At 41.4% G+C, this 16,798-nt stretch overlaps 1 protein-coding gene across 1 annotated transcript in view; it reads left to right on the top strand.

The window, feature by feature from the left end:
* Positions 1–7,418: 7,418 nt before the first annotated feature.
* Lhfpl6 (LHFPL tetraspan subfamily member 6) overlaps positions 7,419–16,798 on the top strand; it is a 256,212-nt gene continuing 246,832 nt past the window's right edge. The window contains exons 1-2 of the mRNA XM_004645046.2: positions 7,419–7,624; positions 9,036–9,606. Coding sequence (XP_004645103.1) covers positions 9,222–9,606 — 385 coding nt within the window. The 5' untranslated portion in view covers positions 7,419–7,624; positions 9,036–9,221. The remainder of the gene's footprint in view (positions 7,625–9,035; positions 9,607–16,798) is intronic.

The following is a 16,798-nucleotide window of genomic DNA, read 5'->3' as shown; positions in this document are numbered from 1 at the left end:
AAATTAAAACAATGTAATTTTGGTCATTTTGTATTTAAATAGTTAGACTGGTAAGTGGTTAATTCAAGCCCTGCCACTTACTAATATGAATGTACCATACTAAGCGAATAGTTGATTGGTACCCTATCAAGGGAGTAGCTGGTTATGGTGGTAATTTTACTAAGTAAACACTGCCTAGCACAAATAGACTACAATAGAAGTGGTATCTGAGTCATGCTTAGTATGTTCAAGATTCACACTCAGAATTTCTTATGATTTGTCTAGTTCTCGCCCCAAATCCTTATGCAGTCTTGGGGCGGATTTCTAGACTTTGTGATTAATTCATGATCCAGTGCTGGGATTACAGGTGTGAGTGCTACACCTGACCTAAGGCAGAGAACCTGAACTCAACGTGAGGGAGACAGGCTCTGCTACCAGTGCTGCCGCTGCTCCTGCCATTTCGCTCTTGCTGTTTTGTCTGCTTGAAGACAGCTGAGTATGAACTGGAATCCCCACTGTGAGCTAAATAAACTTTCCTTTCTTAATTTTGGGGGTCTGGTATTTTGTTCCAGCAATGAGAGAAAAGTAACTAAGACAGAATTCAAACTCAAGTCTTTGATTCCCCATTTAATGTTTCTGAACTGCTGAATAATGTCATTTTATTATGGTAGAAAATGATTCTGACTCTTTTTGGAAAACATAGGTCCCTCTGAAGGATGTTAGGCTATGTTCTTTCTTATACTAGACATTGTTGTTGGTTTTTATTTTCATATTTTGGCTGACAGTATCTCTCTAAAATGATATAAAAATACTGCTAAATGACTAGTTGCCATTCTAAGAAGTTTTCTTTAGAAAGTAAAAATAATAAACTTATTTTATCTTTTTAAAGAGCAGCCTAGCATTTGAAGCAGTTAAACTTTGAGCAAGAAACAAATCCAAGTCCTGTCAGCAAGAGAACTCTACAATGGAACAGGTAGGAAGACAACAGCTCATGGAGAGGAGGCTGAGAGCTGCCTGCGTATCCTGAAGAAGTGCCTCAGTCTCACTGCACAGGTCTGAGCTGTTATGGGAATGTTAAAGAGAAATGTGACCCCAAGTTAGGCCTTTGGGATCTGTGAGACCCGGAGATGTCAAGGTGGTACAAGGAATTTATGCCTCTCCCTCTTTCTCCCTGCTCCCCTATGCGGATGTCTACGTTGTACAGTGCTCTGAACCTTACTTTTATTCTTATAACTTCTGTTTCCTGTCACTTTGCTCAAGCTCTTTAGCTTTTACCACATGGAAATATTGATCTTTCAAACACATAACCAGCCAAATAGCATTTCTTTTCCCTGCACTCATTCTTTCTAGTTGGCAGTCAATCAAGTACACCATTCAGGATGCAATCTCTGGCAGTTCAAACCAATGCTAACTGCTGAAAAGTACTTTCACCTTCTTTATGGCCCATTAGTACAGTCCTTTCTGCTATACTGTCTACAAAATAGTAATATCTGACTAGTACTTAATTGACAGTATTAGTTAATATTCATGTTGTGGTGGTTCCTTTCAGGGTCTCTGAAGTAGGTCAGTAAGTGGCTATCTTCTTTCCTGGCCATAATCTGAACAGATTGAAGGGTAGGGAGTGGTAGAGACCCAAATATCATCTGTAGTACTGATGACAGCTAATTTGAGGGTAAGTTAGTGAGGGGCAAGTGGGCCTGTGGGCTGAATGCTATGCTCAGGTTTAGCAGCTATGCTCAGTCTCAGCAACGTGGTTGGGTACTTCTCCTGTGGTGGCAGAGGCACCCTGAGAAATTCACCCGCGGAGCAGAGCAGACCTACCTGAGCATGCTGGGGTGTTTCTGTCCAATTTGCCCATAGTCTCAGGTGCTCCAGTCATTGGACGGAGGCCAGGTACCTGGCAGGGAGACTCTTACTAAGAAAAACCAAAGAAGAGGCATTTTTCCTCACCCATTCTACTGTGGCTACAATAGAGGATTATTTAATGTAGGTAGGTAAATTAATGGTTGGTAAACTCTTTAGAATTACGATTATCAATTTAAATATTTCTAATTTTGACTTTCTTCTGTTAGATCATTAGATTGGCATATTTGACTCCTGTATAGTATACTTTATTTAGGTGTAGGGGCAGGTTTAAGATTTTTAAATATCATAGAAACAAGCCTTTGTGAATTCTCTTGGAAGCCACAACTGATCGGCAGTATATAATTGTTGTCCACAAAAAATAACTCTTACATCTTTCTATAGTATGCAATGCTTAATATATTATATTATGGGAATACAAAAATGAAAACTGAAAACATAGTGATGGTATTGAAAAAGCCTCAGATGATTTTTAATGCTAGAAGAAAAAAGAAACAAATTTAAAAATCATACAGCATGACCATATTAAGCATAATTATGCACTGCTTTAAAATGCATACCAGCTCATATAGCAAAAAAAAAAAAAATGTACTGTGGTTGTTTTCCATTTTGATGGCTTATTGTGAAGCATTTGTTCTGCTAAATGTGATTTACCACTTCATCTTTCTTCTTATGAATAAGTTATTGATTTAACATGTGTATGCTACTTTAATTTATAAAAGAATCATACATAAAAATTATATGGCAATTTATGTTTCCAAAGTAATTTGCAAACTTTAAATGAATAATGGTGATAGCACCACTGGGACCAGGCCACAGACTACATAAACCTTATCTCCAGAAAGTTCTTGAAGAATAGAGTCACACAAATTATTGTGGTTAGAAACTGTACCAAACAAGACAAATGCAACTTCTACTGGGTCAGGGACATCCTGAATCTATCAAACATGTGAAAGAAAGTTTATAGAAAATGAAATAAGCAATCTTTTTTTAGTGGGATGTTGGACTAACCATGGTACATATACGTATACAGATTGGAGAATTAAAATTCTCAAGCAGTACACTATGTTACTTATAGTTGAAATGGGAAGCATGAAACTTTTGAGATCACTTGCTCCTGAGATGGATTTTCCTGTGTATATGATAAACACAATGCAGTCAAATACCATAGTAGTAGCCAATTAAATTAACCTTAAAGAGAAATTTGTGAAGGGAAAATGTAATTTATTAACAAAGAAAAGAAGAGAATAGCAAAATGGCAGGATCGCCACCTTTCTTTCTAAACATTGCCCTCTGCTTTTGTACTGTAAACTGATCGCAGTTTTTCAGCGGATGGAGCAATCTTCAGGTATGTTCTGGCATCTGGTGATCCGGTGAGGAACAATGAATACATGTTTTCATGCATACAAAACTGATGAGCTCAACAGCCAGGAGCAGTTAAGGAAATCTCTCCACCCTGGTCATGTTTCAGTCTCTTTTTTGCTGTCCAATAGCTCTCCTTTCTACCTTCTTCCTCCCTGCATCTCTTCCTTGCTGATCTGTAGTTAGTGGGAAGCTCCTGGCATCAGGCCATTTTATGATGCTGAGAACTTCTGTCTTTCTGAACTGTTCAAAGCTGAACACTCAAAGCAGATATATTTCATAAACTGTTTCCATAGTTGTTCCTTTCGCTCCAGCCACACTTTAAAGAGGGAGGGTCCATCATCTGCAGCACAGGTTGCAAACAACGGATGCCTGTCACACTCACCATTTACCAGCAAATGTGTCTATGCTGACACCAACCTCTCCCCTCCCTGCACTGCTTGTGTTTCTGCATGCTGCAGCTAACCTATTTTGCTCTGGTGCTGGCTCTTAGATGGCAAGACAAGAGTTATTATGAAGTCTAATGTGTATGACAGTGACTTAACTAGGCAAGGGCTGTTGGTCTCACTACTAGAGGTCCAAGGATAATATGGCAACCTAATGATAATATAGCAGCCTCGCGTTCAGTTATTTGGAGGATCCCAACTCTTTTTATCAATTTTATTTCCTCATTCCTACTGTGTTAACTTTTGGCTTCCCGCCTCTTGTCTCATGTGGAAAGATACATGTTATTGCAGCCACTTTCTGGGCTCTGAGGAACAGGAAGCGGGTATGATGGGAGCAGAACTCAGTGGCTGGAACTGTTCCATGGACACTCAGACTTCAGTGCAGCCTGGAACTTGGAGATTTTTGTGTTTAATGCTCCTCTACGACAGAGAGTAGAAAATGGCACTGTGTCACCATACAATAGTGTTTGGCTATTGAGAACTAAACAAATTATTTTCTGATTTCTCCCCAGTGGTTTGAAGTAATTAGTTCCATGGTTCCTATTACTCACTATTACCTTCTTTCTGTAATTTCATACATCATCCTTTATTTGCTTAAAAGGAAATACTCATTTTATAGGTTGCAATAGAATAAAGGTATTAATTACAATGACACTTATCTATTCAGGTAAACCATCTGTTCGTGTTCAGTTATTGAATACTAACCTATGATCACCAAACTCTGAGATACTATCTTGACTAATGTGTATTTCCTGTCATTAAGCACATGGCTTATCTGTGCAGTATTTTATCAACTAGGAATGCTTTCATCTACTAGAAGAAAATTCAACTCACAGTTACTTAAGCCATAACAACAATCTACAGTTCACTTGTTTAAAAAAAATCAAAAGAAAGTGAACAGCTCCCCCTTTTATGGTACTGGATGGTGTCTCTGTGACATTCTTCTGTCTCAGGATCACAAGATGACTGCCACAGTTCCAAATATCTCATCCTTTAAGAATGTGCACAAACACAGCCAGGATGGCAAGATAACTGTTCCTTTATGTTACCTTATTTGATTAATAAATATGGTCTTCCCCAGACCTCTCTCATGTGACTCAGCAGCCTAGAAGGGGATCAAGCATCCACCACTAACTTTAAGAGAGGCTAGAAGGATGACTAGTGAGGAAGAGGGGTTTCAGAGCAAGTGTTGGGTAGCTAACAGAAGGTGTGATCCTCAATATCCTGCAGTGTTACACACACTTTCACATCTGTGATTTCATCCTATGACTCACTGGAAGCCCAGATGTTGAACAAGAGATCCAAATGTCCTGTGCTACATGGAAATCCTGGCTGTGAGGTAAAGATCTTCTGAGCAAGCAAATGGAATGTAGGGCTTTAAGAGATGTCATAATGCATTCTGCTTATAAAGTATGCATGCAAGAACTCAAAGAATGATTCAAAAAATAATAGTTTGGGAAGATAATTATATAGTGGGGTGAAGAGTTCCATGGATTGCAGCCCTCTCTCTTGGATGAGATTCTAGAAAGGTTCTGAGTTTGTCTCCTCATCTGTAAAAGTAGGCACTTGAACAAGATGAGATGATCTGAAACTTTGTGTTAAATAGGAAGTCTTATATAATCGTCATGTGAAGTCATACACTAAGGCAACAATAAGTCAAACTCTTTTCACAAATGAGATAACAGAAAGATCATGACCTAAATTCATTCATTTAGCTCAGACATTTGAGTCTCAGTATACAGCACAAAGAATTCACATTGCTTGAATCTTGATAGAAGTTCAAGAATTTGATTTCTTTTCTTTTTTTTTTTTTTTAATCTCAGAATGGCCCTGACTGCATTTACTGTTTAACAGAATGCAATTGAACCTTTTAAAAGTCCCCCTTTTACCTCTATCTTTTTTGGGTAAGCTTTTTATTCTCTCTGTAAAATACTAATTGCAAATTTATGGTTTTTTGAGGGTGAGTTGCAGTAACAATAAACAATGTAATAACACACGGCAAAGACTCAAGTGGTGGTGACCATGATTACCATTAATGTCTCCCTAGCCACCCATCTCAAGCGAATAAAGCTTCTCCTACTTTGAGAAAGCATCTTAGGCCAACTTTCCCAGTAGGCTGCACTGGAGGTGAGGTTGGATCTATTATTACGTTGCCTTTATGTGATCCTATCTGCTACCTTTGTGTTAGGTAGATGTGAAGATCCTGCGTAATAGCCCAGGGTGTGGTACCTAACTGAAGTCAGACCAATCATTATGGTGCCATGGAATTCAGTAACCGGTAATTTGGACAAGCGGAATTAAAGCAGCTTCAATCAAAGAATCTGAGCCTGTGATTTATGTGTGAACTTCAGGACGCGGAGTCATTTGACATTTCAGTGAGACATGTTCTCTCAACTTTGGCTGTACTGACCTCCTTGGCTGGGTCATTCAGGGGCTGTCCTGAATATTTTATTTCTCAGGATTTCTGGCTTTTACCCACTAGATGCCAGTAATGCTTCTCTGTCACGGGTCATGTTAACCAAAAATATTGTCCAGACTTGGCCAAAATGTCTCTTGGAGGGCATTTTCTTCTTTCTCCCTTTTGAGAACTATAAAACTATATATTTTTCCCCTATGAGGCTTACTAATTTCTTTGCATTTTCATAAATACCTATGACCTTAAAAGGATTGGAACCAATCACTTAAAGCCCTTCAAAATAATAATGAAAGAATACACTTTTCCAACTGTAGTAGGAAAAAAAAGGTACATTATCATGATGAACTAAATGGTGTAATCTGAAAATTTCTTACAAAGTACAAACCTGCCCATTTATGTCAACTTCTTTGAAAAGTCGTATCACCAAAACTATCTGGGGAAAGCACCTACTTCAAAAACTGCTATTCCCAGATGGCGTGTTTCCTAAAATACTGCCTTCAGCAAACTTCCACCGTCATCCACTGAATCTAGCTCTACACTTCCAAAGGAGCTTGTGCCAAAGACAAGTAAAAATAGACCCCACGTAGAGAGGGGAAATAAAAATTGTTTTTCAAAGGAGAAATCCAATGGTGGTGCAGACTGCTTAGATTGATTCGAAGGAGGAGATGGAAGAATGAATGGAAGGGTGTTAAGGGGACCCACGGGGAAGAAAGAGAGGGCTGGGGAGAAGGGAAGAAGTGGAGAGGGGAAGGCAGCCAAGGTTTGGGGGTAGAAAAGTGGAGAATACTGTCCTATACCCAGGACGGTTCTCTCTCAGGGAGAGGCTCCTGAGCTGCCTCCCTGGGATTCTCCCAGCCTGTCTGCAAAGCCAGCGGCCCCAGAGTCCGCGAGCCCAGGGGCGCTGCGCAGCTCCCTTCTCGTTCCCTTCTCGTTCCCCGCCGTGCTCTCCGCCTCCCAAGACACCGCCGCTGCTCCGGAGCCCCCTAAAGCCCAGCAGGTCCCTCGGCCCACTCTCAGGTCCTCCTTCCCTTCTAAGTCTCCTATTGCGGTAGGAGAACTGCAGGCGCAGACCTCAGCCCCAGGAGCGCCCGGCCGCCGAGCACTGGGAACTTCCCGCTACTTCGCGCTCCCCGCGCCCCCCGCAACCCCCGCGCCCGGAGGCGCAGTCCCACAGGGGACAGAGCGCGCGGCCTCGAGGGGCTCGGCCAGCCTCGGCGCGCCCGGGGGCTCGGGCGTGGGCGGCGGCAGCGTCCTCGCAGTGTCTCGCCGGGTCCCGCGGGGCGCAGGGGAGGGGACAGGAGGGGGCGGGGGCCGGGCGGCCGGAGGAGGCGGCGCAGCCTGGCGGCGGGAGCTGCTCCTGTGCGCGCAGCCGGGGCTCGCCGGCGGGGTCTGCTCTGCGCCCAGCGCGCCTCGCAGGTCAGCCCCAGGCTCCGCGGCTCGGACAGCGGAGAGGAAGACAGGGACCGTGCCCGGTCCGTGGATGTTCCGCCCCGGAAAGACAGCAAGTTGTGGAGCGCCCGGGACCCGCGAGAGGAGGCGGCCGCCGCCCGCCGGCCATGTGAGTAGAGCGCAAGGCTGCCCCGCGCCCCGCGCCCGGACGCCGAGGAGCCGCCCCGCCTGCACCCCCGGCCGGGCTCCCCGCGGCTCTGCCCCGCAACGCGTCCGCTGTCGCGCCCGCCTCCGGGGGGTGCTGCCTGCCCATCCTCTGCGTCGGTCCGCCCTCAGCCCGCTGACAATGCCCCTCTCCCGTTTCAGAATTGGGGGATCATTGTGTTTCCGTGGGTGGGTGACCAACAATCGCGGGGCGCTGAATGTGGGCTTACTCCTCGCCTCATTGGCGACCCGGGCCCCCTTCCTCACGCCAGCCCCGGCCGGTTTCCCCCAGCCTCCTGGCCCAGACAGACCAACTTCACCGCTGACCGCAGTAGACAATTTAAAAAAAGAAAGTAGCCACGGGTCTCTTTGCGTGATATCCAGATCTGGAGGCAGGGCCATGTCTGGGGAGGAGATGGTGAAAGGACGGGAAAGGACTGGCTGTGGACCCGTAAAGCTGGAGTTGGGAAGGAGTTCAGAGATGGAACTCTAGGCTGGGTGGCCTGTGTGTTTCTGTGTTCATTATGGAAAGTGTGGGGAATGGTTCAGGAACTAGTTTGGAAAAGGCAGGAGTGGCAGTGCTGTATTTGTACCTACAACCATTTGAGTGATGGGTATTTGATGTCAAGTATTAAAGAGCATGGGTCACCTCTGGGGTTAGCCAGTTGTTCAGCAAGAGAAATGATTCCCACGCAATCATGGGAACTGATGAATCGAGAGTAGATGTGAAAATAAGTCACACTGGCACAGACTTTCTTTCACAAGAGAAGATGGTTGCTAAGGCTAAAGAAATTCTCAAATGCTACTGATTGAGTACTAGGGTGTGTCTAATAATACTTCTGTCTAATGTAGATGCCTAGATGGTCTAAAATGTTTGTTGAATTTATGATACTGTCTCATGGGGGAAAATTATTTTAATTATCTTATTTGGGCAGAGACAGAATTAGTGCACAGGTAAAATTTGCTACAAACTGTGAGTGTGTACTTGCAAGGCAAGCAAACAAACTGCAATATGGTTTGTTTCATTTTAATATCTTGAATTATGTTTACTGCCAGTAAAAATGCTACATTACTTTTAATGTGAGTTAGTGAAATGAATTCTCTGGCTAGGCAAATAGAAGTCATGCATTTCTTTAAGTAAATAGCTGTCAGAGTTAATTTGGGAGCATTTACAGGAGATAAAGACATGAAGAAGCTTTGAGAGGGTTGGCTAGAATTTGAATTATAGAGAAGCTTATGGAGATAATTAGTTTTTCCCACTTTTGAAGTGTCGAGACAAGTTTGAATGTTTCCCTTAAATTTTCAGGCCAACTGTTTAAGTATTAGCATTTCTCTAAGTGTTTAATTTTTAATGTTCCCTATTACTGTTTTCACAGGGACCATCATCTCTACCACAGAGGATGGAAAGCTGATGTCCAGTAAAACTGAGAATCCGTTTTGCTAATAGACACCCCTCCTAGAACTGTGGATTACCTGAGGTTTCCTGGTGACTTCACACCTTCATTCACTCCTGCATTTCCAGAACATTGACTTCAGGCCCTCTTTGCCCAATTTGGTGAAAGATGGCATCCAGCCTGACTTGTACCGGGTTGGTCTGGGCTTTCCTCTCTTTTCTTTGTGCTGCCACCTCCTGTGTGGGCTTTTTTATGCCTTACTGGCTCTGGGGATCCCAGCTGGGCAAGCCAGTGTCCTTTGGTACTTTCCGGCGATGCTCCTATCCTGTGCATGATGAGAGTCGGCAGATGATGGTGATGGTGGAGGAATGTGGGCGCTATGCCTCCTTTCAGGGCATCCCCAGCGCAGAATGGAGGATCTGTACCATAGTGACCGGCTTGGGTTGTGGCCTGCTCCTCCTGGTGGCACTCACGGCCCTCATGGGTTGTTGTGTATCAGAGCTCATCTCCCGGACCGTAGGAAGAGTGGCTGGAGGAATTCAGTTTCTGGGGGGTAAGTGACTTCCTACATTTGAAGTGTCTGCCAGAATCGCAAAGCAATATTGAATATTACATTTCATCTGTCTGTGGAGATTATCGTAACTGACACTTGGAATACACAGGAAAAATACATATGGAATGGCTTTGATGAAGTTTTACTAGAGATGCTTTGTAGTGAGCTCTTAATTTCTGTACATCCCTAGACTTATGCATCATTGGCCTGCTAAGTACCGCCAAAATGAGATGGTCATATCTAGATTGTAATATACATAGTAGGGGAGATAGTTTGGATTTTATAGATTCTTGTTTTTTATGTCTAACTATAGGCATTTGGATTGTCTTTGTCTTAAGTGGTATACTTAGTCTTTAGAGGCAAAGGTTTGTAGAAAAGTGCAAAGATTTCTGATTTAACATTGCTGTCAACTTAATATTCTCCACTGGATATAAAATTGATCCTTTTTCAATCTTAAACTATATCTCTAAATAAGTGGTACTGCTTTAAATGATAGATCAGTTTTGTATTAACAACTGTAAACCGAACTATCCTAAAAAGATCTCTACAGGCTTACCTACTGAGCTAGGACTAAAGTTCCTTGAGTACTTTTTCTCTGGGAGAAAGAGAAAAGTAACAGTGTATTTAGTGAATGATGTGTACTTGTCCCAAATGGACTGGATAGTTTCACTAACACTGAGAACGTTTTGATTTGTGCTTGGCCTTTCTCCAGCAAGTATTGCTTCCATATCTCTGGTCATATGGTTTTAATTGTACTTTATGTATTTTCCACTGTGCTTTTCACCTTCATTCTTCAACCTGGCTGGCTAAATGTGTCTGATTTACAGTATGACAACCTCCACAGATAGTGCAGACTGAAGGGAAGTAAGAAACCTGGAAAACTTATAAAATGTATTTGTAACTTTATGACTAAGTACAAGTCTGCTACTCTCCCATTTGATATTTTCTTACAGTCTTTTGTGAAGAACACAGAAGAAAGCACATTAAAAGTGCTTGGTGGGGCTGGGGAGATGGCTCAGTGGAATGAGTGCTTCCCTGGCAAGCACAAGGGCCTGAGTTCAATCCCTGGTTCTGCCAAAAAAAAAGTGCTTGGCGATAGTACATATGTATTAGAGAGTCCAGATGGATTATCCCAGAGTCTAAGATAAAACTAACTTTCTTTCTTTCTTTCTTTCTTTCTTTCTTTCTTTCTTTCTTTCTTTCTTTCTTTCTTTCTTTCTTTCTTTCTTTCCTGGGGGTGGGGAAGGGTCTACAGGGTATTCAAGCCCTCACTACTAGATTGGACTCATAGTGATCCACCTGTTCACAGCCTCCCAAAAGCTGGAATTACAGGCGTGTGCTGGCAGGCCTGGAGATCGAACCCCTGGCCAGGTGTTTTAATCCACTAAGCAATTTGGCTGGCCCTCTAATATAAAGCTTTCAAGGGCTGGGGAGAGAGCTCAGTGGTCTAAAATGCCTGCTTAGGCAAGCTTGGGCAAGTGCGCAGGGACCATGGTTCAATCCCCAGCACCACATGCCATGCCAGCCCCACCCCTAGGGCAGGCTGAGCCAGCTGGCCACAAAAATGAATAAATAAAAATAAAGAAATAAAGCTTTCAAGTAATGTTTTATGTGTGCTGAAAATGCGTATGGCAAAAAAGTTTTGTGCTTTGACACAACGAAGTTTGTTTTCAGTTCTTTAACTAACTTTGTTCTCAGCTTTTATTTTTCCCAGTGGTTTTGCATCTTGGTCTGCTGTGGGGACCTTGATAGTTCTCTCCTTACTTCAGTATTCAACTGTGACAGAAGTCTTGCCTTTCATATGTATGTTTACACAGAAATATGTTAAAACTATTAGTAGACATAAAGAAGTCATGGTTGAAAGTAGAAGTGTAAGCGTAGAATTGGAAAACTTGTTGATCTTACAGACTTTCAGAACAGTAGTAATGCCAAGAGTATAAACTTTTTTTTTTTTTTTTTAAAGAATCAACTGGATTTGCTGTTTCTCCTGGCTCAGAAAATGCTTAGGTGGTTTCATTTTCTTATGGTAACTATGACTTGCTTTCTTTTCTTCATCTTAGGGCAGGGACTGCTATTATTTCTGGCAGAATAGGGAATACTTACAAAGAGAAGTCAGTTTTTATTGATTATCTTTAAACGTATAATGAAAGAAGGCAACAGGAAGTGAATCTGAGACCCATGAGACAGATTTATGCTTCTCTCTCTAAGCTATGTATAGAATTCTTTTTTTGAATTATATAGAGCTAAATGTTCCACTTTCCAGAATACCCAAGCGAAAAGACAATTGGGAAAGTTACATATATTTTAAGATGACCCATGTTTTTCTTTGTGTGTGCATTTTCCTGAGCTCTGGTTTAGTAAGAGTTACTGAAACTGAAGTAAGGATGCAGTTCACTTATAGTTGGCATTCTCTCCTTTCTCACATTTTTCTCATATCAGGAAAAAATAGTTCTGTGTGTGAAGCTAAAAATTTTTTTCTGGTTCTGACCTATAAGAGTGTAAGTTAGTAGATATCAATGTTATCAAACATAATAGAAAACTTGGAATAAGATTAACTTGAATGTGGAAAAAGTATTGAAAATCTGCCAATAACAACTATCAGGAGACAAGCCAAAATATTTCAGAAAGAATTACCCCTGCTATTCATTTCATAACTGGACTTTTATTCATAAAACTTGTGTGGTAATAGTTTTATAATTTTTGTTAATGTTTTCATAAACTGGATAGGTTTTGTAAAGACTGCAAAACTTGAAGCCAGTCAAGTCTGTGAATCTCATAGATTCAGGAATGTAATCCACATACAGGGTGCTCTGCAGATTCTCTTACTAAAAATGATTTGCCCAGAAGGGTTGTGTTTAGCTAAAGTGAGGGTTGCTCCAAGAACAACAGGAAGCAGGGGAATGGCAAAGTTCAGAGGCATCCTGCTTCACCCTGCTGGCTGTATCTAGAGTCTGCACATATGGTGAAACATCAGGCAGTAAAAAACCCCTGCAGTACTTTGGAACAAGTTAAAGGACAAAGTGTCAACCTTAATTTTGACTGTTTTAGCTATGGTTGGGTAGAGGTCAAAATGTCATCAGTTGACTCATAGAACAACATAAAGGGGACTTTTGAAAATAGACCTTTGCAACCCATCCTAGGAATACTCAGGGAATCAATGACGATTACCTTTCCTATGGTAGCTTATACATAAACATTCATTGTGGCATCTCTGTCTCATAAGGTTTGTCATAAATTTTAAAAAAGTGTGAATTGAGTTTTATCCTCAATTGAGTTTTTGAAAGGGCACATAGAAAGGCTTTAAAAATATAATTATAATAGAATGTTAACTTATATGTAGCATAAGGGTGAGATTTTAATGTTTTTGTTTTTTCACCATCAAATTATGTGCTTTCAAATACAATAGTCATTCGGGATGTTAGCAGAATTCGAAAACATAATGGCAGCTCTTGATGTATGTAGAGAAGCGTTTTCATGCGGTATTTATGTGCCGTATAAGTGAAACAGGGAAGAATAGTGCAAAGGGATATAAAAGCTGCTGGTAAGCTCTAAGCTCTGTGAACTTGCGCCTCAAACAATCAGGACCTGAATGTGTAGATTTCATTGTAAGACATGAGTGGTGGAGGATTACATGTGTATTAAAGAGAGCCCCAGATTTATAGTATTCCATGTTTCGTTTGGAAGTAGTCACGTATGTGTATAAAACGGGCGTGGCATGCTAAGGAGCAACAAAGGACTGCTTAACAGTGTTAAGACACTGTTCCAGTCTATGAAGCCAGGACACTATCTCCTCAGTAGTTAAGTGGTAGTTAAGTGATACTCAAGAAAGTAATGATGACAGAATGTGTCTTAGGGCACCGTTCTCACTGTGTGAAAAGTGTCGCTGCCTTTCTAGAGCTTCCCTGCTGGAAGGTCTCACTGCACATGTCTTTTTCATCCCTTTAGGATGATTGGCTGGGACCCTTCTTTCCTTGCCTACTTTAGTCCTGACTTGTCATACGCTATGCTGTGTGGCACTTTCCTTTACATCCAAGCTTTTGCCAATGATAGCTGAATCAATAATAAGGGCTGGCATATTAGTGGGCAGAGTGACTCTTTATGACATTGTCTTAACTGAAGGGAATTGCTCTGATTTTAAGACATTTTGGAGCTTTTTAGACAAGTTGTAGGAACAAGCAGGACTTTTTTTGCTCCTCTTTAAATTGTATCTTAAGGGCCAGTGGTATAGCTGAGCGGACTAAATGCTTGTTTAGGTAAGTGCAGGGGCCAGGGTTCGATCCCTGGCACTGCATGCTGCGCTGGCCCTGCCCCCAGGCAAGCTGAACTGGTGATGGAGGCTGGGCGTGGTGGCGCACAGCTGTAATCCCAGAGCTAGGGAGGCAGAAGTCAGGAGGATCACTAAGAGTCCAAGCTGCGTAGTGAGACCAATTGTATCTTATAGATTACTAATTACTCTTGTTTCATTTAGCTTCCTTTAACCTATGATATGTGACCCAGATGAGTTGTCTTGAGTTTTAAACCAGTGGTTTTCAGATTTTTAATATGCATCAGAATTACCTGTGTGAATTTTGAAACACAGAATCTTTGGGGCCCATACCAGTTTCTGATTCAGTAGCTGTTTGGTGAGGAACCCAACAGTTTGCATTTCTAGTAAGTTTCCCAGGTAACACCCGTACTGCTTGTTACTTCTGGTACATGGCTGACTTTTAGAACTTAGAATTAGGTTGTGTCATGACCTGATATAAACCTCTTTTAACGGGGTTATAAAACTTGTCCCCACCTCCATAGTTTGGTACTGAGTAAGCACATCTCCTTGTTTTTATCTCCTTTTTCTGGCATTCTCTCAATACATAGAGTCCAGGGCCTTCCCCATGGCCTGTGCTTGCCAGGTCTGGGAGGGACTGAGGTAGAGGATTTAGAATGTTCTCCTTAGGTGCTCTAGAACCAAGTGGTTCACAAGCCAATGGCACTTATTGAAACCTCAAGTTATTCTGGCATTGGTGTGTGGACTGACACAAATGTTAAGCCAGTACGAACCATTAGACTTGTTACATCTGTATTGTAGTTTTAATGGTGATTGAATTTGAGTTACAGAGCACGAAAACTACTCTAGGAACATACCTGTGAATACTGGGATTGGTTTTTCTGTTATACTACCTTGTTAACTTTAAATGAAGCACATCTTTGTATACATACTCATAGGGCAGAAGGAAAATGAAATGTCTTCCATACTGTCCTTGGAGAAAGCCTGCATTTTCATTTATGGTTCCAGCTATAACTGACAAATCCATCACCATTCCAAGCACTGTCTTGCTTCCTTCATTCTGAAATAATATGATGTTGCTAGTTTACGCTTAGTTATAATATCCTCAGATTTCTGATTTGTTTTTTGCTACATATGCTCAAGATTTTTCGCCAATTTTGAGTTACTAATTTTTATTTCCTAACATGGTATCTCTAATGTGAATCATAATAATGGTAATAATTCTTAAAAGTAGCAAAATATTGGGTCATTCATTGCACGTGGGCCTATCATGCTAATAGTTCTACAATACCTTTTTCCTTAGAATGATTGGATATTTAGAAACATGGTCCAATTCTCGTTCAGTTTTTTCAGTGGACAATCTTAGAGAAGCATTTGATGTTTCACTTCCCTTTGTTAGCACTAGCTAACACAGCATAACTAGAGATTGCACAAGCTGAGGTTATTAAGGATTACTTAGCCCCACACAGACTGTAAACTGGTCAGTTGTCTTGTAAAAATGTGTTGTTACTCACAGAGGAAATGATGTGAATTCATAACTATTCCCATGAAAAGAATTTTAAAAAATACACTTGAGAGGGCTCCACATCAACTTATATACAAGATGCATAAAATCTGTGCTCCACAGAAAGCTATCACTTGTACTCCATCAGTGCTTGAATTCCAGCCTGGCAAGGAGGCTTATTGTGAGTGTTGGTTGCAATCAGAAAGGGATACAAGCGTTAGTTCAAAACTGTTATTCTCCAAAAACTAGAGTTGATCTTGTTATTCATTCTCTTTCTGTTGCTCTTTCTCTCTCTCCTTCATACAGTACAGATATGGGAACTAGGGCTTTTGCACTCATCTGCCTTTTTTTGTTTTAGTTTTGAAACTGGGTTTCATTCTGTAGCCGAGGCTGGTCTTGAAGTCCTCCTGCCTCAGTCTCCCCAAGAGCTGTGAATATGAGTGGGTATTGCCATATCTGGTTTCTTGTTGCTTTCTTAAAATATAAGGAGCACGAATTCCTGAGTGTCTCAATGTGCACTAACAGGAGAAGCAAAGTAGTTATAGGATCACTAGATTTGAGAAACACTTCGTTGTGGAGAGTTAGTAGACTTTGTAGACATCATTACAGCAGAACTTTATTCAGCCTTCAGTATGTGTGGATGCATACTGCCCATCTGGGGAGAATGAGTTGGAACATGACATCAAATGTTTTTCCAACTTATTTAAGTCCAGAACTCAAGAGACGTGATTCACATTTCACCACAGTGAAGGACGCAATCAGTTCTTTTTCTTCTCACAGATGACAACACTAAATGTTAGAGTGACACTTGAAGTTCTCCCATTCATTCCTGAGTTGGCTGTGAATGTTATCACCATCAAATGCCAGTGTTAGTTGAAGTTCTACCTGATAGTTTGCCTGTAGTGGAGAGTAAGTCTTTCCACGTGCAGTAGGTGAATAGTTTGATTGTGTCTTTTACCCTCAGTTTATGTTTCTGGTACAGTGGAAACACTTATACACAATATAATGTATAAGTTATTTTGCTACATTTCAAAGAATACATTATAGGTTAATGTTAATAGTGCAGTAATGCAGTTGGTAATAAGAGAGGCCATTGGGAAGAATGCCCAAGCAAACAGACGTAGTATTCTAAAACAGTTATTCAGCAGAAGATTGTTTGCAGACCAAATTTTCTAATATAAGTACTCATTGTTAAAAAAAAAAACCTTCATAATAATCCTTTAAGACTAAAGATAATGTTAATTCTGGAGGACAGCTTTCTTAAATAGCAAATTCAAGCACTTTGTGTCCTTTTTAAATGAAGGGTAATGTTCTACTTTATCAGTGTAGATCAATAAAATGGAACTTCTATGGACAGAAATCAAATCGCACGGGTAACAGTTGAAAGACTTAACAACTGGGATCTGCTCTTACTGAGAAGTTTT

This window comes from Octodon degus, unplaced genomic scaffold (genome assembly GCF_000260255.1).
Source record: "Octodon degus isolate 3935 unplaced genomic scaffold, OctDeg1.0 scaffold00216, whole genome shotgun sequence".
In the NCBI taxonomy this organism is placed as follows: domain Eukaryota; kingdom Metazoa; phylum Chordata; class Mammalia; order Rodentia; family Octodontidae; genus Octodon; species Octodon degus.
Note: the sequence above shows the minus strand (reverse complement) of the source record. Positions and strands in the feature narration are given on the sequence as shown.